We start from the raw sequence: 27,465 nt of genomic DNA, 5'->3' as shown, positions 1-27,465 counted from the left end.
TCAGTTGCGGGTCTGCATTTTTTTTTTAATCCAGCTGTGTCGTGTTATGGTACACGAGGCATAGTGAAGAATCTTCCTGCCTATAGCTGATTTGGAAGACTTGACACAGACTGGATACCAAAGTAGCCTATACCAAATTACCTTTGGGAATAAGTTTACTTTAAATGCCGTGTTGATGCTACTGGGAGGAACGCACAGAAAGGACATCCCAACACTATATAACTGGTGTTTTTAAAGATGATAGACTGGGATCTCTAGTCCTTTGGTGTTTAGCAATGTCAACCCACTGCTAAAAGAGATGTATTGTATTGTAAGCGGTGCATGAGTACCGTTAACACAGTTAGCCCACCTTGGATCTGAGACTTAACCTGTCATGTTGATATTTGTGTAAATTGCTCATTCATCATTGTAGACAGGATGGCCAGCACATTTAGGGGAAACCCACACAGTGTGAAACAATGGCAGTTGGAGGGTATAGGACTACAAGCAGGAGAAACAGAGATGTCAATCAAGGAATGTTCCAAACTGGACCAATCTGTGAGCAATCAGACAAGATTTAGTGCTTGGACACCAATGGCAAGCAAATCTTTCAACAAGCAGGTAAGGTTAAAAACCCATACTTGCAAAAGAGAACTAACTATCACGTCATATCAATCCTAATATAACCAAGGATGCATGCTTTCAATAGACAGAAGGGCGATATATATATATATATAGTCATGTGCTACAGCAAACATAAATAAATCTATCATTAGGAGAAAAGAAATCTAACCTTCTATAGGAATATGCTTTCTGAATAATGTATGGTTCTACCATCATGGTTTGAAAGCACAAAGGTTTTGCTGCATGGCACAGACCAGTACTTTATAATCATTGTTGGGAGCATCTGTGATTCTGAGGATTGTTTGTACTAGACACAAGGGGAGGTGCAGTAAGAGACAACTCGACCCCACCATGCGTTGTATCATGTTTTTCCAGTTAAAATGACTGAATTCTGCAGTGTATGACATAATACCCCTCAGTTCACAGTAGAGCAGACCTACACTGAGAGAATGCCGTTTACATAGTTTGCAAGCAAATATCACGGAATTCTCCTTTACAATAGGAATAGATATGGGGGCAAAAGGTACCTGGGTTTTCTAATTTGCATTCCGTTTTGGATGGACTGGCGACCCATATGGGGTAGTCTGGTGGATTCCTGATGACCATGGATGTGCCTATTACTCCAATTTATGTGATACTTGGGTCTAGTTGCAACATTCCCTGTAGAACTGTGTTTAGCTATACTTTGGGAGGGGACCTCTGCAACTCAAGTTAAAGGGACACCCCTTCATTAGCACCTCAATGCATTTGATAGCTGAGTAGTCCCTTTGATGTATTTTTCCAAACTAGTCTCCTGGCATAAACTTACTGCCAGTGCTTGCGTCTTGTGCATTTGTGGAAGTGCTTAATGTGGGGAGAAACATCTGACCATGGATGAGGCGTTCCTGAACGTTATTTACAAGATAATAATAATAATACAACATATTTTCTCTTTCACACTGACTGTCAAGTTTTTGAGGATGATCTTGTATTTAACACAGTGGTCTAGCAGAACCTCTTCTGAACTTTGATGTTAAACTAGGCAGAAAACCTTGGTCTATAATAGTGATAATGAGGTGTACATGGATGGCGTATTTATATAGGTGTATTGTCCAGTGGGTAATACACAATATACCACAGACCTGCCAAACATTTTCTACAAAAAACAAAAACTGTCTGCGCTTCTTACCCTAATAAAGTTGGCAACAAATATATAAAAATAATATCTCATTTATATTATGTTTATATATTTGTTGCCAACTTTATTAGGGTAAGAAGCGCAGACAGTTTTTGTTTTTTGTATACATTGTACAGCCAAACACTGTTTTTGCAGCATGCTTACACCTGTTTGGTAGGCCTCGTATTATACATTTGTATTATTTGAGCCTGTGACTAGCTTAGCGCACCGACATTTTTTCTTTTCCCGGTTTAAACATTTTCTACAACACAGACTGATTTCTCGTAACTATCTTCTCTCAGCTTTTCCATGAAAGAGTTAATCTTATAGGACATTGGTTTGACCTGTGGACGGACAAACAACGCAAACAATTCCTACATTCTATTCTAATAAGAAGCAGCAAAGCGCAGCTAAAGTAAGTATTTATGACCATTGAAGAAATAGTATATAGTAATATACATGTTTGCACTATGCATTAAAATATCCATATCAATCTATAACACAGAACTGCCTAACAGAAGACTCAAACTCAAGCAAGGTACACTATATAGGCTTCATTAATCATAGTAAAGGAATTAAGGGTTTATATTCTCTTCAGGATCTATCCTTCTTAAACAGAGATCTTCTTATTCCATTTATATAAAAGAAACGAAGCTGCAGCTTGTTTTATTTCACTGTGGTGTGTACATCAGTCTGTATAGAATATTACCTGTCCCTTTGCTAGTATCTCTTTTCCTCTACTCTAGAAATAGGGCAATGTATAATCCGTTAATAGAATGTGTAGCTTCCATCTTGTGATCGTCAATGTTCTTTGCAGAAATGAAAAAGGCTTTTCAGCATTGGTATATCTTGATACCAAGATACTATGGGGGACTGGGGGTTTAAATTCCATGAACTGATAACGGAAAATGCTTGGTGAATTATTTGAAACTTATATTAGGGTAAATAATTTTTTTCCTAATAAAGTTGTCCCTTTGAAAGGTTTGTTCGTGGCTGGTTTACAGAGGAAGTCCCTGTTGCCAAATTGGATTTCACTACCGTGTTGCCCCGATTTGTCTCTCTGTACATTCTCTCCTTTCTCAACCCTCGAGATCTTTGCTCTGCTGCACAAGTCAGTTGGCACTGGAAGTTCCTCTCTGAGCAGGTATGGTTTCTAGTACACAGCTTTTTATATTTATCGGTGTAATCTGCATTGGCCGGTTGTAAAGGAGTTCATCAGTGTTTTACTGAAGGTATTCTGGTCTCATGTGGAGATCATATATGAGTAAACCTGGAAACATTTCAGCAGATTACAGGTGATGTGGTCATCTAGATCTCCATTTTAAAGATCCAACAAAAAGGTAAATCTAACCCAGTAAGACAGAGCCCTAGTAAATGATTACCTGCTAAACTACACTGTGTGTATCTGTCACCATTGTTTATAAGTAAGAGCTTACATATTGTAACATCAAAATAATTTGTGTGAATACAGTAAGAAATGTGTTCTAAATAATAAAATTGCCCATATTAAGAAAATGAATTTATTTAGGACTGCCTTTGGATGCCGAAATGTAGCAAGTTTGGCTGGTTTCTGCCATATACCCCACCAGAGAATGAATATGGAGCTTGGAAGAGGCACTACATAACATGCGCTTGCAGTCTAGATTATTTAACACCCAGGGAGGCTACAGAAACATATGGTACCCTCAACGAACCTATGGAAGGGAACGAAGAACACAAGGAAAAACTCAGGGAGAAATGGCTGCGCAAAATGCTCCGGGAGAGGCTAGCACTTCATAAACGTTAGTAATGTTAGTAAGTTTGTACAAAATGCATTCTTACATAATTCAATGACAATACACTTATGGGGACTAGACTGTTCCTTTAAATAATAGTTACTAATATATATATATATAAATATATAAATATAAAGTTAGATCTTGTCTCATTGAAGTTGGCTTAATATTGATATCAGGGAACTGAATAATCCGATATGTAAGAAACAGTAAATATGTCATATCATCTATTCTTCTTACTGTGAGTCTTTATGTTTTCCAAATGTTCATTTCATTTTCAGAAGAATTATTTAAAAGCAGACCTCCTTGGATGAGCGGTGCTTGGAAGTCAGCACTCTTAAACTCTAAATTAAAATTAAACCAGTCTAATAGCCTGTCTGACCAGGCTGCTCTGCAAGCTGCTCTATGGTTGATAAAGGTAAGGGTTAACCATCAACCATTATACTTTCTTATTGTCCTATCAAACTTTTTTTAAGTGTAGAAATCAAGCCTTTCATTGACTCATATATGGTGACAGTATGGGCTATGATTTACCAACGAAACTAAAACAGACACTAAAATGCAAACTTGCTTTGATTTCCTTATTTGTATTTTATTTATTTTTTTTTTACACTTTTTGTTATCACTGCATGAAGATTAAGAATAACCAGTCAACTTGAAGAAGTACCCATTGAAAGGAACAGTATGTTTAGTTCTAGCAACTTTAAGAGGAAAATTAATTAAAATTCTTATTTTTAACATAATGATATAATATGCTACTTAAAGGCTTGTACGAATGTGTCGTGTTTTCAGGATCAAGTTGATATTGCAGACAAGACTCTCTCAGGTCAGCTGATGGATGAAAATAACCAGTCGCTAAGTTTCAGACTCAACCAGGAGAAAAGGACAGTAGCAAATTCAGTAAAGTCATTTCCAAAAAGGTAGACACAATTTTTCATTAATCCTGACAAAAGAAACTTTTCATTTTTTTTCTTGTTTCTAGAAAAGCTGTGTTCAAGGTTCTTTATGTTGCGATTTGTTTAGTTCTTGTGATATTTCTTTTTGTTATAGGCAGACTGTTGCTGGATCCCATTCTTTGCTCACCAGACAGTGCCACAGTCTGCATCACGAATTTGCACAAACAGGCTGCTCCAGTAAGCCTTACTTGTTGCTGATATCTTCTAACATACCAGCATACGAGGTAGTCTTCGCTTAAGATGTATTTATTTTATAACTACGTCTGAACGCTACGTAATGTTAACTCATTTATTGTAGGTTGTTCTAGACAGCGTTAAACCTGGTGTTATTCCTGTTGTCTATGACTTTTGTGGGATGACTCCAGAAAGTCTTCTCTTCTACGTGGAGAAAGCTCTCAAAGGACTCATGGCACAGAGCATTGGACTAGTCACATGTGGGGACTCCCAACAGATACGTTTACTTGAGAGTAAGCATAAGATTGGATAACTTTTTTTTTTACAAATTAATTAGGCTTAATAAAGTAGCTGCTAAGCAAGGAAGATATTCCACAATATTATGGAATTTAACACAGTATTCAGAAATGCTTTTAATTCTATAAAATACTGTAAAAGAATGTCAAACAAATATATAGTTTTAAAAGATATTTGTATTATTATGTGCTCCCACCTGTCTGGCATCATTAGACACGCTCTGTGTTCTGCACATTGATCAACATGTACTCACCTGCTTCTTTCTTATTGGTTGCTACACTTATGAGCTTTACAGTTTTATGTTTAAATATAACTAGTGCATATGTCTGTAGAACATTATTTCCAGCGATATTGTTAATTGGTTGTATCTTTCTAGATTGCCAAATAAATTCTCAAAACATTCTTAAACCTGGGATTAGAGAATTTTGGGAAAAACTGGGAAGTTGTGTGGAATCAGAGAAAAATGGTGGTCACATAGACGTGTTTGTTCCTCTGGCAGCATCAGGTAAGAAATGTCTTTATGAAGAAAACATAAATCAAATAGTACGTTAGGGGGCAGATACTAAAATTAAGTAAAAAAAAAAAAAAAAAAAAAAAAAGAAACACATAGAATTAACAATCTAGCAATAATATATAAAAGCATTTTACTACCTGGTTTGTCAAAAGTAGAATGTAACACTTAAGGGATTATTTTAAAAATATTACCTTGTGTATACACGAAATGTTAGTCTAGTCCAATTTAGTCTGCTTGTTGACATTGTATCAGTCTATCTGTGCCCGATACCTTATTCAATCAGCTTAACCTGGTGGCTTCACTTCTCTAGCAAACCTTCCTCCATTGTTCAGCTGGAAAGTTAGTCAGGCCTTAACTATAACAGTGTTTCTCCAATGCACCCTGTTGCCTATTAAGTCAGAACCTCTAACCAACTGTGTTCACTGCATAGGACTCTTATCAATGTCATGGTGCTGGATAACATATGTCTATATATATATATCATGGATGTCTTTAGTGTTGATGGATGGCCTTCTGATAAAGTGTGTCAGGGGTATGATCCAAGCATTTTCCATTATTGGCGCCAACAGATAATTAGGTGCAGTGCAATAGGGATCCATTTGCTCTTTGCCAGAATATGAGAGAGCAATCTACTAACTATCATAGACTCTTATATCAAAGGGTAAACCAGACGCCGTTCTGTGAAAACTCTACAAGGATAAAACATCACTAGGGTTGGGGCATTGAAGAAATTTAATTTTCATTTTTACGGTAGAGTCTGGAATGGAAATCCTTGATCGTCTTGCTCAACTCACTGGTGTAATGTTCTGTTCTCCTACTGGGCTCATCACAGGATCCTATCAGCACAGTAAGTCTGTAAGAACATTTGAACATGTGTGGAAGTTCAGGGTCCATTCAATTTAGAGTTGTAGTTTATATTTATACTGAAATCCCAATGTACCTTGAGACAAATTGAGGGAAAAAAAAGGTTTTACAAAACTTACAAATCAGTCTCTCATTTCTGATTTATTTCCTTCCACTGCACACGCATAGCCAAACAGTTCCCAGACTACCCATTTGTATGATGTCATGAAAGTTCATATGTATAAAGGATTAATGTTACCTTTAATCTTATTTAGATTCAATCATTTAAAATCTAATTCATTAAGTGATATTCAAAATGATTTTTTGGCCTTCAGAAAATTATTAAGCATACCCCACTTATATGAAAGGTAAGGCTTGCAAAGTAAACATTTGATTAAAACATCTGAGTTATTGCAGATCAGTTCCACAAGTATGGGAACCAGATCCTCAATGTCTGAAGCGGAAACCATCGCTTGCCATCACACACTTATTATGAACTAAATAGTAGTGTAGATTTACTTATATTTGTGTTTATGTCAGAGGTGATTTATATTATAGTTCCCCTGGAAAGCATGAATGATACTAATGGCCTATTAGTTTTGAACTGCCCTTGGCCTGCTTTTTTTCCCTCCAATATATGTCATTAGTAAATGACACGTTTCCTCCCTAAATGAACCTGCCAGTAACATAAGAAATGGGTTTTAGCATCTAAAACCTTTGGATGTCTGCATAACTGATTTGTTATTATTAGTCCTCAGCGAATGGCTGTCAGGATCAAGAAGAAACGTGTCTCCTCCATCTTTATATTTCAATGAGGTAAAACTGCAAGGCTGGTGTAGACTTGCAAGTATTATGGAAGAAGCACTTCAGATGGTCAGGAAGCAGTTGAAACTGTACATTGGAGAGGCACAGAGGAAGGTGTCTGGAAGGATAATAGGTAAAAATGGATTAATTTATTATTTGTCATTGCTCATAGTAACTGACACAGTTAGTGTATATATTTTGACCTTTGCAACATTAATAATTGTTAGCATGAAGCTATTTATAGTGCAGTCACTATTAATCACGGTTAACAAAGCCATAAATATATTTGAAATGGTTCGTCAACGAATGAGTGCTAAGTATTATCTTTTAACAGGGCAGTTCATGTTTGACACTATGACCATGGCAAGGTTTCAAAACAATCAAAAACTGTCTGAGGCGTTAACTGATGGTTTGGTGGAACTCTCCAAAGGAAAATTTGTAAGCATTTTATTTATTTATTTATTTTTAAACATAAAACTTCTCATTAAACTATACATTTATAAAAATGCGTTCTCACCCCCTATCACATAATGAAAAAATAGTTACCAGAGTAACATGTTAGTACTGGTCTGTGATCATTTCTAAAGCAAACCATCCACTATTTTGCAGGATAATCCATTGGAATTTATGTCTGTATTCCTTTTGAAGAGATGTTCTAAAAATGAAGAGTTTGGAAGTCAGGCAAGGTTGACAAATGGAAATGATGAGGGTACATTAACATTGTTGAAGGTAAGGCAAGACATAGGTATTTTGTGACTGTATATGAAAGGTGTGTGTGTCCGTCACACAAATCACCCCCCGCCATATATAACCCTCTCAGCCACACACACGTCAGTCTACAACTGATCTGCAGCTTCCTCTTTTTAGAAAAAGCCAACACATTAAACATGTGGCTTTCCTCTTCAACAGAAGTTTTGCTCATAATGGGAAAAGGTAAGATGATTGTAGGTAAGGGTTCGGAGTTAAATTTCAGTGGAAGGAATGGCGAGCCAATGGATGGACTCAATGTTGGAGGCAATAAATGAGAAATGATGAGATAAATAAATTTGTCTGGCCGAGGTGTTCTGAATGAAATGGATAGGTAGGGAGTTATAATAATACAGATCTGATATCACAAGGGAATTCATATTTTAGTATTTAGTGTTTTAGTAGTGTCTTGTATGAGGAAAGGAGACATTTGTGAAATTTTGGAGGCATTGACAATGGTAATTGACAAGTTATGAGGGATTAAGGAGAGATCAGAGATGTAATGTCAAGGCAGCGATGTTGGGCTGCTGGATACGCTTTGGAATTCTCAGCTGTGATGAAGATATCAAGAACAAGGGAAGAACAGAAATGGGATTAACCAGACACTGAGTCTTGGAGATGTTAAGCTTCAGGAAGTGGGATGCTATCCAGGATGTGATATCAGAGACACAGTGAGTCGGGTTAGAAGAGAAGCTGAGTTGTGAGGAGAGGAAAGGTAAATGTGAATGTTGTTAACTTAAAAGTGGTGCTGGAATCCAAAGGAGGATATGTAAATTAAGAGGTCCAAGATGATAAGCAAGGAGAAAAGTGACCTTTTTGTGAGGAGATGGTTGTTTTGGTGAGAACTCTTTGTAAAATGTTGTTAATGTAAACCAGATTGGAAAGGCTTAGTGGAAAAAAAAGTAGCTTAGTAGGCAGTTGAGATTGTAGGTTGTACAGTTTTTTCTCATGTATGTTTATTACTCTGAATTGGATGTCCTCTTTAATATGATTTCTGAATTTCTTTTATTGGGCAGGAAGAAGATACAAGCTCGGGCGAGACCACATTTGACCAGGATAGTCTCCCTCCATGTAAAAATGAATTGATGTTTCCACATCCCACCCGACTGGTAAGAAAGTGGTACTGCTGCATTGAAGGATTAGAAGTAAATAAAGCTCAGCAGTCATAAAAAACACAACACAGCAAATTGCTTACTTGTATTGATTGTGAAAAGCCAGTCCTTTATGATTTGCAGGATTTTGTGCCACCGCACATGCCATTTTATCTTCTTTGTTATAAATGTAGGAAAATAAACTACTGGCTGATATAGGAGACAGACGCACGCGGTTTGCTGGGGAACTCCTCCGAAGTGAGAGGGAGTATGTACAGATTCTAGAGGTCATCAGGGATGTGTACGTTGTCCCTCTGAAAGCTGCTCTTTCTTCGAATCGTGCTATCCTGAGCATCTCGAACGTTCAAATCATCTTTTCGGATGTTCTCAATATTTTAAAAATCAACAAGTATGTACTTTTCTTTGTAGTGAGTACCATACCATAGTTTCATTTTATTTTGTTACTATGACTTTAAAACATATTTTAAAACTATTAAGTCATTTTTAATTTTAACAGCTGTGAATTACTTTTTTTCTGTCTGTTATTTAGCATACTGCTTTGTGGTAAATACAATGTCTTTAAAGGAAATTACCTTATCAGTATTGCCGAAAATCAGCTCAGTGTGGTGCTTTAATTGGAAATGTCATCTAACTTTCACATAACCATGGTCATGGTGTCTTCCACATCTGCAGAGAACGTAAATGCATTGAAACAGTATCAAGTAAAACCCACGTTTCTTTAGTGACTTTTACTTTTACTGTATGCAACACGTTATAGAACTTTCTATGTAAGCTCCTAGTGATCCCTAGTGTTACTCCATGTCTGTGTCACCAAATTCAAAACAAATGCTCTCTTTCTCCAGCGTCTCTTTAGTGACAACATGTACCATCTTTCAAGGAACAGCTTTCTGATGGAGGCTTTTGTTCTCTGGTGCTATTTGCGTAGTAATAGTAAACTATTTAAACCTATCTTGGCCTTTACTTTTATTACATTAAAATATTTGGCAACTGTATACTTTAGATGAATTAATGGGGACAGAGCTTGAGAAAATACATGTGTCAGCATTCTACGAGGCATGTTTGCAATTATTTATACAACTTTTAAACTTACCTATGATTGTATTATTAAGTATGTATAGCACAAAACATGATATCCTGTTTTTGTTGTAAAATAGTGGCTATGGGCCTTAGAAAAGTTACATCTTGCTTTCATGCAGTAGTGCTGAAAACTTTGGCCAGATAAGAAATGCTTCAGTAGTTTGTTTACATAAATATGTAAAATACTGCAATTTTTTTCCCTCCAGACATTTTTTGCATGAGCTGAATGAAAGATTTAATGAATGGGGACCAGCGCAATGTTTAGGAGATGTTTTCATGAAGTTTGGATCTCAGTTGAAGTCATACACCAATTTTTTCAACAACTATTCAGTCATTCTTAAAACCATTGATAAGGTATCCATTACTGGCGGCATAATCTTTCAGTGGCATAGCACAGAGACTGATCTTCTGTGACATGGAAATTTACAATGTTTGGGTTTGGCCGAGTATGGGACATGTGTGTTTGAGTTTGGTCTAGTGTGTTTGAGTCATTTTGGCAAAGCATGGTCAGTATGAATCCGTGTCTTAAGAGTTTTTGGACTATGATGATGATGGTTGTGGGTTATGTAGTAAGGTGCTGTATAGCACAGTAATGGCACTCTGACATTTCCAGGGCTGGTTTTTATTCTTAGTCCAGCTCTGGTATTTATATAATAATTTTGCAGACCCTACGTAACTCATGGTTACTGCTTTTGTCCAACAGAATCTTAACTTTACCTCCAAAGTGGGAGATTGCCTCACTGTGTTACGAAACACTAACATATAAGAGGCAGACAGAAACATGGGTAGATAGAAACACTTTTCTTTATTTCTCGCTTGTAGAGTAGAGAAGCAAATCCAACATTCCGAGCCTTCTTAAAAAGACACGACAACACTGTTCCCACTAAAATGATGAGGTGAGTCAACGTGATAAAGTATTGTCTGCTTCTTTTCATAGCTAATTTTTTGATGCACTGTAGTCCCCTGAACCCATAGATATAATTGACTTTGGTAATATAAACTTTGTTGTTGGTCACTGGGCAAACTCATATGAGTGTCTAAGCGGGGGACTGTTGTTAAACACCGTCCCATAGAAGCACCACTATCTAATGCTTCTATCTCTGTATGGAGGCAAGAAGCCAGTGCAAGTGTGGCATTTGTGAATGCAGTGTCCCACCAGTTATGCAAACTATATAACTTTATAGGACTGACACTCAAAAACAAAAAAGAGCCCATAAAGTGTAAATCCCATCTAAGAAACAGCAGATCTCTTAGATGCCATGGCCCTCAACACCATGATGCATTTATAATATGATACATTCCTCCAAGAGGTCTAGGAAACAAAACAGAGCCCTAATGAGTGAGGGAGATATTTTCCATACAGGGGTTTCAGTCTGAGTGAAGTAATGTCTCAGATTATATTGAGCCTTGGCTGTTTAATAAAAAATAATACCCTATTTTACTTTGATGCTTAGAGCTATCATAAATTGTTAAAAAACATTTGTTTTTGTACCTCTAATAGACAAGAGCACCTTGATGACATTGGTAGCAGTTGCATTTTTTACCCTGTCCTTTACTAATATCTTACTGTTGTTTTTTCATTTGATTGCCTAGTCACAGGATTCATTCTTTTAATAAGCCTCTCATAGGAATTTGCCCGTTTCCTTATTTCTACTCTCATTTAGTCTGCAAGAGTTGCTGCTATTCCCTTCCAGTCGCTTTGAAGAGTATGTAAATCTTTTATATGCATTTCGTCTTCATACTGTCTCAGAGCATCCAGATCGTAAAGACCTAACTACAGCCATAGGACAGATGAAAAAGTACCAGGACTATATCGGGCAGGTTGGTTTAGTTTCATAACAACTTTCCCCTGAGTACAAATGAATTCATTGGAAAAACCTCATTTGAGTCTAAGGCACCAGTGATTCTTAAATTCCAGCATATCTCCTTCCTTGTGATGGTGTGTTATGAGCCCAGAGTGGTAAATTTATGCTTGGCCAATGCTTATCTCCCTAACAAGGGTCAGCACATAGCCTATGAGTTCATCTTCCTTCCATCTTGTAAATACCGATGCTCTTACCACTTACTCTTTATCACTCCAGTTAAGATCCAGTTTCTTAGATGTATGATGAGACACAGGTCATCCTTCTGAGGCAGCTACTGCCTAGAGCAGAGGCGTCCAACCTGCGGCCCTGCAGCTGCTGAAGGACTACATCTCCCATCCTCCTCAGCTAGCCCCTTAGCTGAAAGAGCATTATGGGAGATGTAGTCTTGCAGCAGCTGGATGGCCACAGGAAATGCTTTAAATATCTTCAATACCTGTAGCTTTTGTTTCGGGCAGACAGAAATTGAATCAGGATCTTACAACTTTTGAACACCTCTGTCAACAGGACTCTTTACTTACTCTTGGCTGATTCTTATGCCATCCCATTCTTTCATGTTAAATGGGAAAAAACAAGTTGGGATGGTCTTTCACACCACAGCAGTGGACAATATGTACTTTTTAGCACACCCTTACATCTATGTTTTAGGAAAATGCATCACTTGGGTAGGACAATTCTGTTGCTGGAGATGTGGTGCACAATTGTGATCATACCTCTATATATGGCAGGAATGCCCCCTAATTCAACCCTTATGGAGGAAGATCCACCAATCTACGCACAAGATGTCAGAAATGTGATGCTTCTCCATAATACCATCTTGTCATCAACTTAAAATGTACCCTGACAAGACATGTACTCATTCCAGCCAAATGACTAATTCCCATCTACTGGAATAAAAACAATGAATGCTCCTGCTATATGTAATGGGTTAATAAAGTTGAAGATGATAGGGAAATGGGGGAATTGATCCATTTAGTTTCTGATTGAATATAAACTTCCATCGTGATGTAGCTTGATTGGGTGGAGTTCACCGTCTTTGCTGAGCTTTAGTCCATGAATAGTTTTCTGTTGTGTGCCCTCCCATACGCACTGTCCTAAACCAAGCCCACGTGAGTTTTCCCCCTTTTTTTAAAAAAAAATTTCTCATGCTCTTTTGAGATAGTTGCTGATTGGAGTCACACTAGTTTTCAGTGAGCATGCTCTTTCAAATGCAGTATTTTTTCTTATTTTGAATGATTTTCCCTATAAACACATATTGTGTGTATAAAAATGAATAAAACTGACTTACCAAAACCCCCCAGAACCCCCCAGTTTTAACAAATTTGAGTTCCATTTTTCTTGATATATAGTGTATCTAACACATACATTTGTAACGTTTTGAATATTCTGTGTACACACTCTCCAGTGTATATGCAGTGACATCTAATATGTTATATTTTTACTTTTTTATTTCCTACAGTTGAAAACCAGTTTTGAAAAAGAATCTGAAATGCCAACTATTCAGAAATCCATCATGGGCTGTCCAGTATGTAAAGAGATGTTGGAAAACATAATTTTCCCTAATCTGTCAATAAAATGAATGAAAACAAAGTAACACTAAACAACCTAGTTCTGAATATTTTTAAACTTATTTATTGAATAATTTCAAATGTCCCCTGACTGGGCTCTTCTGTTAGTGTATATTTGAGGGTTTTTTTTTTTTTTATCTACTACATTTTCTGTTTCTTCCAGAATTTAGTAGAAGCCAATAGGCATCTTATCCGTGTCCAGGATGTGGCTTTGCTAAACTGCTCCAATGAGGATGTAATGCCTTCCCTCAGGTATGTTAATCCAGATATGCGTAATCTTCTGTGAGATATAAATTATCACAATGCATGTGAGATGTAGGTCACAGATTACAAAACACACAGCGACAAATTACCAGTAAGCATTATTACAATGCCGGCTAAGTGTTACATTATAACCCTCCAAGTAGGTTGGATTTTAACCCCTTAATGACAAAGCCATACATGCCATGTACGGGCTCAAAATGCATTGTTTTCAATGGGTTTAGGGGCCGCCCATTGGGGTTAAAGATCTGCTCCCTCATGTACATGTATACTATATAAATTGTTTGCACTGTATGAATAAAAGATAAATATAATATAATACATCTTTCCACATTTTCCAATATGATTTTTCCACATTTTATTGATGCCTTGGATATCGAAATGGCTTAACAGAAGTTCTACAACTACATTGCCCTTTTCCAATGTACCACGCTAATAATAGAGAAAACTGTGTTCAATGATCATAGACAGTACAAAATAAGATGCCTCTAATTAATATGCTTAAATGTATTAACCTCTAGTAAAGTTTTCAAATGTAATATTTTGCAAATTAATTTACTCAGCATTAAACACAGATTACCAGTATTTTTGATAAAGGGTCTACAGATTAGTATGCAAAATCCTAAAAGCAATTTACCAATAAATTCAAAGTGCTTATTTTTTTTTTGTCTTTTCAAGGATCTATGAACAAATCAGCGACCTCAGTTTTTTCCTCTTCAACGATGCCCTCTTGATAACAAGTCTTCACGTCTCCTTTGCCCCGTTTAAACGTGCCGCAAAGACATCTTACCAGTTCATGGCATCCGTTTCCCTACCACATCTCATTGTGGAAGACATCCCTGACACAAAATGTAAGCTTCATGCAACAAAAAATCCTTTTATAGCAATTAAACAAACTTGTCATTTTAAAGTTGACGTATGGTAAGTGTTAAATAGAGAGAAAAAAAAACAATTCTTTTAATAGGTGTTATCATTTTAACAGTGTTACTGGTAAGACAAACAGTATCTTGAACAATTTAAGATATTTTATAGGTATAACTGGAAACTCCATTGGATTAGCTTTTATACAGCAGCTCTAATAATGGAGCCGGGAGGCTCTCACTTATGCTTATTGATCATAATATTTCCTATTGGGTATTGTGTTCTTATAAACTAAGAACACATCAAGTTCATATCTTGTTATACCATTAAGTGAATCCTGTCCCTCTAAAATTGTACGTTTACAGATATCTGACCAGCTGCCCAATGCTTAATTATCTTTTTGGGACCCTATAATTTGTTTTTTAACTAAATGTTTGTTTCTATTTACAATTTTCTTTAAAAACAAAAGAAACCACAGTTAAAGTGTCGTATATCATATTTCTGGAATTATGGGGAATAACACAATCTATCTCAAATATTACATGGCGAGATGCAGATAGTTAATATCCCCCAGAGGTCTTGAATACTTTGAAAGGTGAGCATTAACCTCCCATTTACCACCATGGTAGCTAAACCAGCAACCCTTTGATGTGAAACATGCTCTTCTATACCTATGCTCCAGGATCAATATCCTACATGATATCCTATCATCCTATACTACACCGCAGTAATTAGGTTTTCTCCCTAAAATTTTCTTTTCAACAGATGTGAAGAATGCTTTTGTTCTGCAAGGCCCAAAGCGCCAATGGATCTGTTCTACAGTCAGTGAAGAGGAGAAATTCACCTGGCTTTCTATTTGTCAGAGTGCCATAAGTGCCAGTATTGAAAAGAAATAATCAAAATATTCTAATGACTGCTTACCAAATTTCATATATTACTGAATTACAAATAGTACTAGTTTGTGTAATATTTTAACATTAATTATGTGATTTTATTGAACTGAGGTAAAGTCAATTTCCCCTAATAGCTTTCTTGGTCTCCATTAACCACAAAACCTTTTCAAAGCTGATTACGTGGCTTATTATCACTTCAGGCATGCGTCAGATGGAAATGTGAGTGGCAGCTTCTTTCTTGTCACTTCTTGTTACATTGGGATGCCCTTCATGTACACCGTATAAGCAAAAGTATGTGGACACGACCATCACACCTATATGTGCTTGTTGGGCATTCTATTCAAAAACACTTGCAGTTATAACAGCCTCTACTCTTCTAGTATGCCCATGTTAATTGAATTGGAACAAGCTCATATAGGTGTAATTGCCAGGTGTCTCTATATGTATGGTCATAAATTGTAGATCTCCTTAGGAAGCAAGATACTTTTAACTCAAAAGCCGCAAAAGTCATGATTGCAGTGCAGAGGTGTCCAAGTTTATTTTAGGTGCGTACTTTCAGTGCCATATGAAGTCCTAGTGTAAATTACTTTTTTGAATTTGTTGTAAAACATGGTTGTATAAAGAAATGGAAAACAAGTCATAAAATTAAAATATTGTGCTGTTTTATTGGTGTAAAAATCACACTTCTGCTAGTTCTGATTCTGCTGAGATACATCCATGCACTTTTAACATCTATGATCCCACAGCCAGAATAAGCTATTAAATACAATAGTTGCTGTTAGTCAGCTTTTAATGCAAATTTACATACAAGATCAAAAGGTGTATATCATACAATATAGAACAAACCCCTTTTACAGTACATAAACCTGAATAGCAGGATAGTCTCAGGAAGGTCTTTGCTGTTAAGTAATCCCATTTATCCATCAAAAGGAATATGCCCACTTTTGATGTAGGGTTAATGAAACAGAAACCTTCTGTGACATACTGTTTTGGGAATGGCTGAATTTTCAGTGTTTACAGTGGCCAATGCAGATACAAAACCTGCCATACTCATGGGATTAAATACTTTAAATAATATTTTTTTTAAAAAGTACTTAAGACGTGCAATTGGTGAAGCATCTGCTCATGATTATGGAGTTAGTACTGCTTATATTTTGATTGGAGGTTTTATGGTAGGGTTACTTTAAATGTATACCATAGTTTTGGAATACAAGGTTTTGATTTTTAAGAAAATAAAAGCATCTTAAAATTGTCTTATATTCCAAATAGTTGATGAATTATTTCCATGCTTTAAAAGTTTGGTGCGTTTGCTATACTGAAGGTAAGGTTATTGTCCTTGATTGGCTGTGGAGAGGAAGGGTGCACAGTATGTATCAATATATTTACTGCATTAAACGCAGCATCTAATAAATCAATGCGGTCTTACTGAGAAATTGCACAAACACGGCATGATTTGATTGTAGAAGAGCAGACATCTTAACGTAATACAAGATGGATATTGTTATCGTGAAAAATCTCCAGCGTTTCTAAGATGTTTCGTTGTCTGTAATTAATTAAAAGGCACTGCACATATTTCCTAATCTCACTTCAAACCGAAACCTTTGCGAACATCCATGTCAATTGTTGGATGTGTGGTAATTTCTTAAAACTCATACCAAGATGTTTAGCAACTCCAGCTCTCTGTATAGTGGCGTAAACAAATTTGTTATTCTAATCAGATGTGAACAGTAAACTTAGACATTTATGATGGGACTAGGAAAAAATCTGAAAGGTTTGTGCTGTCTGACAGCACACACCAATTTTTTTTTTGAAATTTAACAGTTATTAAATTATCTGTCCAGTCTTTCATTTCATTCTTAAAGGAATCAACATGTTTAAGGTTAGTATTTTTTTCATGGTTTAACTGGGGAAAATGTGAATGATATACATGAATCAATGTCCACAAACATAACCGATAAATATTCTTTTGTGACTAAGTCACGTGGATAATATGGCAGATGTACGAGACGCAAGAGAGGCACACCATTATAATGCTGAATGCATGGTAGGATGCTGGCATTCTGGGTCAGTTTTGAGGGTAGGCCTGTATTTCACAGTTAGCGGCAGTCTTTCTAAAGGTGAGAAAAAGGTCGAAGTTGCTCCAGCTGAACTTCCAAAGAAATTCTTTCTTCAAGAACATCCTTAAACAAAAACAAAAAATAAAGGGTCGAACTGACTGTACAATGCGAAAAGGTAATGTGTAAAGAGAAAAAATATCACTCGTTAAACTATAATGAAGTGTCTGCCAAACTCTTCCTGCAGCTTAAGCTCACTAGGGTTGGCCCTTTCATAATGTATAGTGCAGTAAATGTAGACAATCCTGTGAACTCTCCCTTTATTAAAACGCCCATTAACACTGAAGCTGTAGTAGGAATGTATGAAACAATTGGTGTGGTCTTTCCACCTGTGCAGCATGATATGCACTTAATGGACCTCAGTGAAAATTTCTCTTCTCTGAGTAATAGAAGTCATCTTTTATTTCCAAAAAGCAAAAGCTCTAATGGTCAAGTACAGGCTATGGCGACATTGAAGATGTACTTTGCACTATAAAATTCTTATTCAACATAGAAATATCTGAGGACGACTACGCTATCTGGTCATCCCATCACACGTATTAAGAGATAATATCAAAACATTAATATGTTGAAATATTTTTTGCATATTTGGGTAAAATTTTGAAATTGAGGGTGAACTAAAAACAGATCTGTCCAGGATCTACTAAGAGCAAAGAACTTCATTACTTTATTGTAACATATGTCTCGCCTCAGAAAGCAATGCATATTATATCCCATCCATCGCTAACTGGTATTCCTTAAAAGTCACTGGGTTTGAGAAGTCGACACATAGTGCCGGCATTTCACATATACCAGTGATGATGTATATCGTTTGCTAAAGGAAAGTGCAGTAAATATGATAAAACAAGGGCAAAATAATTTGTGTGCCCACATAACATAAGACCTTGGCAAGTAAGGAGTGCTACCTTTAGCTGCTGCTGTAGTTCACTGTTCAGCCTTGCAAGCACTGTGTTGGTCTCTTTGTTGCGTCTAATTGAAGCCTGAATTGCCTTCTTATCTTTTCCAGCTGATCTAGAGGCATAAATAGATCAAAATAAACATATCTTAGGATATGAGCATATAGCAAAGAAATAGCATTTGTAACATTCCAAGGAAAATAGGGCAAGCATAATATAGATAGATGTTTTGCTCTACAATTTCATAGCAAATACATACATCATAGCAAATACATACATCAATACATAGGCTAATTAAAAGCATTATCTTAATTTATTGATTTTTCTGAGTGAGTACCGTGGAATAGATGGCTGTGGCGGGAGTACAGTAGTTACGACATTTGATTTCTGATTGTGTTCTTCTGTTTCTGGTCTAAGTTCATCTTCAGATTTTAACCGCCTTCGGACAGGTTTAGGAGGGGGTGCAAGAGGGGTGTTCACCTTTCCCTGTGGCCAGATTAGAAATAAGCTCAATGGGGAGAAAAAATGCTTTTGTTGTGAAGAAAAAAAAAAATTAACTTAAAATTGTAAACTTATTTAAGCTTTTAAGTGTAAAGTAATACATACTGAATTGGCAGGGGCTGCAGACACAGTTTTTTCTTCCACACGGCCATTTAACTTGGCATTTCGTACGGTATCAGAGGATGGTTTTTCAGCCTGTATGGAAAAAAAATATCAAAAACATGAGCCATCGCTGATCTGGACAGCACAGGTGATTGGCTAGTAAGGAAACAGCAAAGACCAATGGCAGCTGCATCATGATATCTATGAATCATCTCCAGTGTGAAGTGTAGCATCAACAACGATGGTGTATGCAGAAAAAGCATCAAAACAAAAAAAATTAAATGTAAAAGCTCTTCTGTATTGTGTTACAAAACACAAAAACAAGACCCCCCAAAAAAACAACCACATCTATACATAAAGTTATAGATTCATGCATCTCTCTTCAGTATGTAGGGGAAAGAGGGGGACTATAAAGTAGGCCTCACAAAAAAGGACTGCATGACTATGATTATTGTTGGATGTCCAGTGGAAAAGTTTGCCAATCACTATTACCCCCATTGAATTGGTGTCCTTTGGTTTCTAAAATGCATTGCCATTACATTTTAGCGTTTTGTTGAAATATACTCATTTTAAAAGTATTACATTTCTTGCAGATAAAACTTGTCACCTGCCTGCTAATCGAAAGCACACTTTCAGCAAATACTTGATTTTAGCCTCAGTTTAACACAGGATACGGAGTTATTCTTAAACCAATCTAATGTATAAACCCATACTTACTTACCCACTCATGGAAAAGCTCCAGCGGAAGTGCCGGCACCGGAAGTTGTATACGCGTATTGCGTGGATGTCCCCTGCCGGCCCCGCAAGACACCCTGGAGTCTGCTCTGGTAAGTCTTGGGGGCAGAGGTAAAATGCATCGTGCGGACGTTCACCGGCTGCGGCGATGCGCGTAAACAACCTCCGCTGCCGGCACGTCTGACCAATGTGCTTTAACAATCTCCCTTGCCGGGACTCCCCTCCTGGGAATTCCTGGCAAGGGAGATTGTTAAAGCACATCGTGCAGACGTGTCGGCAGCGGAGGCTGTTTACGCGCATCGCTGCTGCCGGTGAACGTCTGCGCGATGCGCTTAGACAATCTCCCGTGCTGGCAATCTCCCGTGCCCCCATGGAAAGTGCCGGCAGGGGAGGCTGTCTGAGCGTAGAGAGTAGGATATGGGTCCCCTGCACCACTGCGGGGGATCTGTATCCTAATCCTGCTGACTGCCCGGCGCCCGGAACTCCATGTCCCGGGCGTCGGGCGCTAGACCCCGAATATAGGCCGCACCCCCACTTAAAGTGGGGGGAAAAAGTGCTGCCTATATTCGGGCCAATACGGTATATTTTTTTTAAAATATGCGTTACAAACCTGTACGTCCAATTGTTTCTCAGAGTCATCAGATGGTTCTTCTGTTGCACACGAAGCAAATGCTTCAAACTGGCTGAAGTCTGCAAAGTTTGGCTGCTCTGGAATTTGCTGAGGTGAAGTGCTAGAATGAGCCACAATACCTTCTGAATCCACGGAGCGGTGTGAATGAGTACCTGAAGTCTGGAGAGAAGGAGTACAAAAACTCTAGGTGCCTGTATGGGGGGGGGGGGGGGTCACATTTTCAGCAAGTTCATGTGCACCATTACATAACAGAGAACCTGCTATCCAAGACATCAATTCATAAAAAAAAATTTCTACAAACATTATGAAAAAGCAGACTTCCTTCCAACTTCTATCCTTATCCCCTTCACATATCAAAGAAGTATGAAATATATATATATATTTTTAAAAAACTAAATCACATAATTAGGAACAGGAGAGGTGAATTCTGGTAAATATTTAAAACATTATAAACGTATATACAGTGTAGAGTACAACATGACTGTCCTGTTACAGTCTTCTCTTCTATCTTTGCAAGCTTATAAAGTATAATGTCAAAACTGGCGATTGGTAATGTACCGTTACTGTACCTGGGTGGGCAGGGGTCTAGGAGGAACAGCAGGAGGATGCGGGACTGCAGTAGCTTGCTGCTGCCCTGTTAAACAAGATAAGGTAACTGCTTAACATGAAATGAATCCTCTTCTCACAAGTATAATTACAGTAACTTGTCCACTGCTTTAACTTAAATTTACGTCTTTGGTATATACTAATAGACTCAAAGTTCTAGCTGACTTTGCCCCCTATGCTTAACTATATGGGCATTATTGTGGAGACATAACTTAAAGCAAGCTGTGTAGTTTGGCATTTGATCAAAATTCAATAAAATTGAAAAAAAAAACAAAAAAAAAAAAACCCCAAAACCCCCCCCAAAAAACTAACAATGTCCACTTGAGCATATTAACGTTACAAGAACAACATTTTTAAAGGACAAAAAATGCAGCCTATCCCATGGGTTTCATGAGTGGGGAAGAGTAAGGAGGTACTGGGAAATAGTACAAATCCTCAACTCATACAAAGGATGTGAGATGCTCACCAAGGACAGACAGCCACTTCATAGTCTACCTTACGGTGCATCCCCGCTTGAAAGCATCTCAATTTTTTTAACCCCTTAATGACAAAGCCCGTACATGTACAGGCTCAAAATGCATTGTTTTCAATGGGTTTAGGGACCGCCCATTGTCCTTAAGGGGTTAATTTTACATTTCTCAAGCGGAGACACACAGTAAGGCAGACTATGAAGTGGCTGACTATTCTCTCACATCCTTTCTGCATGGCAAATACGCAACTCCAGTAATGAATTCTAAATTTTAAGTTCTGTTTCCTTTCATGTCACTACTAGACTCCTGAAATAAAGTCAGCATTGTAACAAAAATCTCTAATTTCCCAGAAAATGCCTTATACTTAATTTTTGAACAAAACTAAAAATGATGTTGCCCTAACCCAACTAATAAAACTTATTATTCAAAATACCTTAACTAAAAGCAAAATATCTACTCACCTGTGGTGACTGCAAAAGTTCTGTTCATATCCAAGGATGATGATCGTGAATGCGAGGCCTGCGGTCTTGGAGGAGGTGGAGGTGGAGCAGTACTGTCTGGAGAAGTGCCTGAATGAGACCTGTCAAGCAAAACAGGCAACTACAATGCATCAGATCCTCTAATATCAACAGAGAAATGTCTCATACCAGTCAAGTGGGATTTTTTTGTTTTATTGCTTAGTGTGGAAAAAAACAAATAATCCATTGGGGAAGATGCTGAAATGTTGTTACCAACTGGAAACTAGAAAGTTACCGGCAAACACTAGTTCTACCTGCATCTTATATTGATAAAGCAGTAGTATACAGAATTGACGTTTAGACTATAGGTCACTAGATATCATTGAATTCATCTCATTAAACTACAGGGTAGAGGCAACTAACTTTAGAGAGCCAAGCTATAATAGAAATAAAGCACCTACTAGGGCGTTGGTTAAGATATCAGGTAGGTCACATGTACACAAATCTTACCATCAAGGCACCACCCTGTTTACACAATACACACCAAGTAGTTTTTAGAATTATGCAACTTAACCCATTAGGTCCCTAGGACATACTATGACATACTGAAAAAGTAGTCCGAATGCCCGCTTCCTGATCACAAATTTAGATCAGAGTTTGAATAGATTTGAAAATAGGGAATATAGTGATGTGATGATATCATGAGGGGTACCCCTCTAATTTAAAAATAGAAAAGTTGAATAAGCAGCAAAAGAAAAGTTGAAAAAAGTAGAAAAAAAAAAATAACATTTGCCTAATCCCATAAAAAAACAAATCTAAAAGACACTGTGTGACTTAGAATTTGACTGCAGGTAAGAAATATTCAGCACAACTATTTTGCCCATTTGTTGGTCTTGTCTTATTTTTAGGTTAGCGATATGCCTATTCCACATTATGATATGCATTTCGTCTTCATATAACAAGCAAAGGAGGTCTTGCTCAAAACTTTTTTTTTAAACAAAACAAATCCCATCTACATCATGTCAGTGTACTCAGGAGAGTTGTTGGATATACATTTGTAGTAATGACAGGTCTCATACCGAATATATCAATAGTTACAATATTCAAATGTTTTTATACTGTATATGTTTCATGGAAGAATATTGTCTAAAAATGAGAACCCTATTTGTCTTAAAAACAGATTTGGTCTGTACACTAACAATACAAAAGGTGAGCTGTGATTAAACATTTTGTAAAAATAGCAAGCCCCCCCCCCCGTTTCTAGGAAAGAAAATACCCTTGGTACTATGAAAGGGTTAAATTAATACAAAGGATTGCTATTTAACCATAAAAATAAGTAGAGCTAGTCAGACATTTTGGCAAAAACAAGAATTTGTGTGTACCAATTTTGTTATGAATGCCTGATAACTAAACCAACCCCCCATCAGAATCAAATCATCAGAGCGAATTAGTACACGAAAACAAACTCTGGGGTTTATTTACAAAATAAAGCCCTCTGAATCTCGGACATAACTCTCTCCAGAGAATACATTAATCAAGTTAAATTTACGTGCTTATATGTGCAGATATTGGGGTGGGATTACTGTAACATTATAAACTCACTACAGGTGAAATTGCATGAGTGCTGCTAAAACGAGAGAGAAACTTCACAGTTGTTTCACAAACAATGCCAGAACATGAAAAAGACGTGATAGCACATCAAATAGGGTAAAAACATATAAATTACTTTCCCTTTCCCTTTATACAAGTCTTCAAATTGTATAAGTATCTTGGAAAGAGCACAGAACAACAAAATCGCTTATAGTGTAATAAATATGATAAATATAATAGTGGTGGGTAAAGATAAGAGACTTACAATCTTCAGAGCAGTCACAGAACAACCCTATATGATGTGGTTAGGGATGTCTTCTGACCGGTCAAACTCGAGGGTAACCTACATACAGGACCAGTGACTGCTCTGAACATTGTAAGAGGGAAATTATTCTATATGTTTTTATATATAGTGATGTGCACTAGAATTTTGGAGAATTTACCCCTATGAAAAAATAAAGAAAGTGGATTACAACCAAATAAGGATGTAAAAATGTTTTAGGAAGAATATATATATACACTCCTAATTCATATTATATATATATATATATATATATATATATATATACATACAGGCCCGGACCGGCCATCGGGCACACCACGGCAGGGCCGCATTGACTTAGGGGCTGATGGAGCTGCAGCTCCAGGCCCCTAACCTACCTACGGCCGCATGAACGCAGGGCATAAGGGGCACCTGCCCCTTAGGCCCGCCGCAACTGCGACCGGGTCCGCCACTCTAAGGGGCCGGGAAGTCCCCACCAAGGCCGGCCTTACGGGTCTGCGGCCGCACAGGGTTTAAATTAAAACATCAGGGTTTTTTTTAACTTTATTTAACATCCTCCATGTTAAATAGTTTTTTTTAACTTTATTTAACATGGAGGATGTTAAATAAAGTGGAAAAAAAAAAACCCCCGACGTTTTAATTTAAACCCTGTGCGGCCGCAGACCCCTAAGGCCTGCCCTGGTGGGGGCTTCCCGGCCCCTTAGAGCAGGGCCGACCTTTGGGGTGTGCGACCGCACAGGGCGCCACACTCCAGGGGGCGGCGGTCCGCACCGAGTGCCATTCATCAGGGGGTACCAACTTGCAGCACCCGGCACCCCTCCAGAGACTGACAGTAATGTCCGCCGCTGGAGGAGCAGGCTCGCAAGGGAACGGTATCGGAGACCTCTGATACCGCTCCCTTGTGATCCGCGCGGCAACAGCTGCTGTGCGCCGGGGTTTGTTGTCAGATCCCGGCGCACAGCACTGAAGCCGCGCCCACCGCTGTCCGTGCCCTCTGACCCGGAAGAAGAACTGAAGAAGAGGAAAAGAAGCTGAAAGAAGAAAGGAAAGGTAGGAAAGCATTAAGTGAGAGTGGATTGGTATATATGTGTGGATTGGTATATACGTGTGTGGATTGGTATATAAGTGTGTGAGAGTGATGGGTGTTATGCTGTACCATTTCCAATGTCTTTTTCATGATCTAATTATGCTCTAAAAGTACATCCTAACTTCCACTACTCTATGCTGTTCCATACAGTGGCAGAGCTGGGAGGCAGAGGCCTTGCACCCCCACCGCAGGACTCCTGAAAGGTAAGTGAACTTCAAAGAGGGAGAGGGTAGATAGTTAGGAGGGGGTAGTTGCGGCGGGCTTAAGGGGCTCTGCGTTAATGCGGCCATATAGGACCAGTCAGTCTTATATGGCCTATTTTAAGGTGGGGGCCTGGAGCTGCAGCTCCATCAGCCCCTAAGTCAATCCTGCCCTGCCACAGGCGCGGTCGCAGTTGCTGTTTGCTCTGGCAACAAGGTAAGTATGGTGAGGGAGGGGGGTGCAGTGAGAAGGGGCAGAGGGGGGTTAGATAGTGAGAAAGGGGGAGAGGGGATAGATAGAGGCGGTACATATTGAGAAGTGGGCAAGGGGGTTACATAGTGAAAAGGGGGAACATAGTGAGAAGGGGCAGATAAGATGAAGAGAGGGGGTAGTGTGAATGCGTATGAGAATGCAAAGAATTAAATGCAAAGATGGTACATGAAGGGTGGGCTTTAACAATAAATAAAATAGGCCCGGGCATTTAAGCCTGAGCAGCCCATATTTATTTCTGTCCCAGTCCGGGCCTGTATATGTATATATGTATGTGTGATATATATATATATATATATATATATAGTTTTGTATGTCTGCATTTGTACACATGAATATTTCAGCATAGGCAACATGCAGGTTTAGTTTGCAGATCCTGAATTCTGAACATGATACAGTGCTGTATGGCCTAAATACTGTAACCAGACTTAATAGGTGAACACTCACTGTTGCCTGGTAATCACATTTCCAATCTCCTCTGGATCAGAGTTATAGGAGTCTGAACTGCTGTAACCATCAGCTACAAAACAAAAACAATAGAAAATGGTTTGTTACCAAAAAACAATTGCTAAAAAATGTAGTTTTCACATTTCAGTTACAAGTTCAACTAAAGGTACTGCTGGTTATCATTAAAGAGAATAAAAATGTACACGCTAATATCATAAATTTAGCATAATCTCAAAGAGTAACATTTGCACGGAGACAAGCAGCATTTTATAGAACTGTTCTATTGCAATGTTCTATTAAGGCCCTTTATTCAGGTGCTATTCTTCCGAGCTGCTCTTCTTTACCTACGCATTTTATTTTACCATTTCGAATTGCATACAAACTCTCAGTCCTCTCAGTTTTTCTTGCAAGCGGGCACTAGTGATGACCCCAAGCCAGAGAGTTGTTCAACTCCTATAAATGCTTTTGAGCACCTTTCTTAAGCACAATTTTAACTCGCAAGTTCAAAAACGGGTGCCTAAGTGTAATTTAGGAAACGAATTATTTTACGTTCTAAACCATTAAGAGAGACTAGTAATATTTTCTATAAGTTTGTTGAACCACTCTTTTAGTGTACCCACACAATTTACTACATACATACTACACTAGTACTAGTTCACTTTAAACCCCACTGCAACTAATAACAGAATAATAAGCAAGCAGGGCTCTGTAGCTGTGTATTGCTAATAGCAGTACCCATGATTAGACTGTAGGGGGGTCATCAGAGGTTCCATCAAGGTCTGTATAGAACCTCTGGCAAATCGTGCTGCTAGAATGATGTCAGGAGGCAGCCACTAGGAAAGAAACTTGAAAGAAACAGTTTGCTTGCTGTACAAACAAAAAATATACGGTGCCACTACTTACCAACAGGATTCCCAGAAACAAATTTCACAGAAGAACTTAGATTACTCTCTTCAGAAAGTTCTTGTGGCTTTACGTGCAGGGGACTTGTGGGGTCTGTAGGATCTATAAAAAAACCAAAAAACAGGTAACACTATAGTTTGTTAAACTTGTGTGGTTGGCAACACTATCTTTTCAGTGACAGTTAAACACTTAAAGTGGTTGTAGGGATCCAGGAATGTTCTTATTCAGGGGCAAGCTGGTTCCTGCCATGGATCCTACACTCTCACTGCTTTTTGCACTCCCGGAGGCTCGAGATCATTCCAGGTCTCTGAGCAGCAGAAACGTAACTTTGCTATGTATCTTTTAGACTTGCAGAGAGCACATGCTTGAAGGAGAGCGAGAGCCTTCCTGTACGCAAAGTGACCATGTGATGGCCATGTGAATTCTACTTGCCCTGGGCCCCACAAATCCTGAGGGCAGGCCTTTTTTTATATATTTTATTACTCTAGCCATTTGATTTTTCTTATGTACAGGTACTTGGTAAATTGGTCTTATTACCATTAACAGATATACCTAGGGTTAAGGCGATAAGGTCACGTCTAAAACTTTGCACCAAATCCCCTCTGTAAATAATCACCAAACTAATATTAACAGAAAAAATTACCTGAAAAATGTTTTTAAAATAAGGG

The 27,465-nt window shown here is 37.9% G+C and overlaps 2 protein-coding genes across 3 annotated transcripts in view; one reads left to right on the top strand and one right to left on the bottom strand.

Moving 5' to 3' along the window:
• Nucleotides 1–417: 417 nt before the first annotated feature.
• ECT2L (epithelial cell transforming 2 like) lies at nucleotides 418–15,506 on the top strand. Its single transcript, XM_053461032.1, has 22 exons — nucleotides 418–600; nucleotides 2,062–2,174; nucleotides 2,741–2,903; nucleotides 3,288–3,540; nucleotides 3,816–3,952; nucleotides 4,327–4,454; nucleotides 4,585–4,714; nucleotides 4,789–4,957; nucleotides 5,338–5,466; nucleotides 6,230–6,322; nucleotides 7,070–7,255; nucleotides 7,457–7,560; nucleotides 7,732–7,851; nucleotides 8,886–8,978; nucleotides 9,155–9,369; nucleotides 10,265–10,412; nucleotides 10,881–10,954; nucleotides 11,723–11,879; nucleotides 13,380–13,445; nucleotides 13,652–13,740; nucleotides 14,428–14,600; nucleotides 15,376–15,506. Exons 1-22 carry the CDS (start codon nucleotides 418–420, stop codon nucleotides 15,504–15,506), a joined length of 3,054 nt encoding a protein of 1,017 aa, XP_053317007.1.
• Nucleotides 15,507–17,296: 1,790 nt separating this feature from the next.
• The window catches only part of REPS1 (RALBP1 associated Eps domain containing 1), a 38,923-nt gene continuing 28,754 nt past the window's right edge, over nucleotides 17,297–27,465 (bottom strand). For both annotated transcript variants that reach the window (XM_053461051.1, XM_053461052.1), the window contains 9 exons: nucleotides 26,798–26,899; nucleotides 25,895–25,967; nucleotides 22,020–22,138; nucleotides 21,052–21,116; nucleotides 20,462–20,641; nucleotides 19,120–19,209; nucleotides 18,851–18,999; nucleotides 18,523–18,628; nucleotides 17,297–17,683 (listed from right to left, as the gene is read on the bottom strand). In XM_053461051.1, coding sequence (XP_053317026.1) covers nucleotides 17,615–17,683; nucleotides 18,523–18,628; nucleotides 18,851–18,999; nucleotides 19,120–19,209; nucleotides 20,462–20,641; nucleotides 21,052–21,116; nucleotides 22,020–22,138; nucleotides 25,895–25,967; nucleotides 26,798–26,899 — 953 coding nt within the window. In that variant the 3' untranslated portion in view covers nucleotides 17,297–17,614. The remainder of the gene's footprint in view (nucleotides 17,684–18,522; nucleotides 18,629–18,850; nucleotides 19,000–19,119; nucleotides 19,210–20,461; nucleotides 20,642–21,051; nucleotides 21,117–22,019; nucleotides 22,139–25,894; nucleotides 25,968–26,797; nucleotides 26,900–27,465) is intronic.

Source organism: Spea bombifrons, chromosome 3, assembly GCF_027358695.1.
Source record: "Spea bombifrons isolate aSpeBom1 chromosome 3, aSpeBom1.2.pri, whole genome shotgun sequence".
Lineage (NCBI taxonomy): Eukaryota > Metazoa > Chordata > Amphibia > Anura > Pelobatidae > Spea > Spea bombifrons.
Note: the sequence above shows the minus strand (reverse complement) of the source record. Positions and strands in the feature narration are given on the sequence as shown.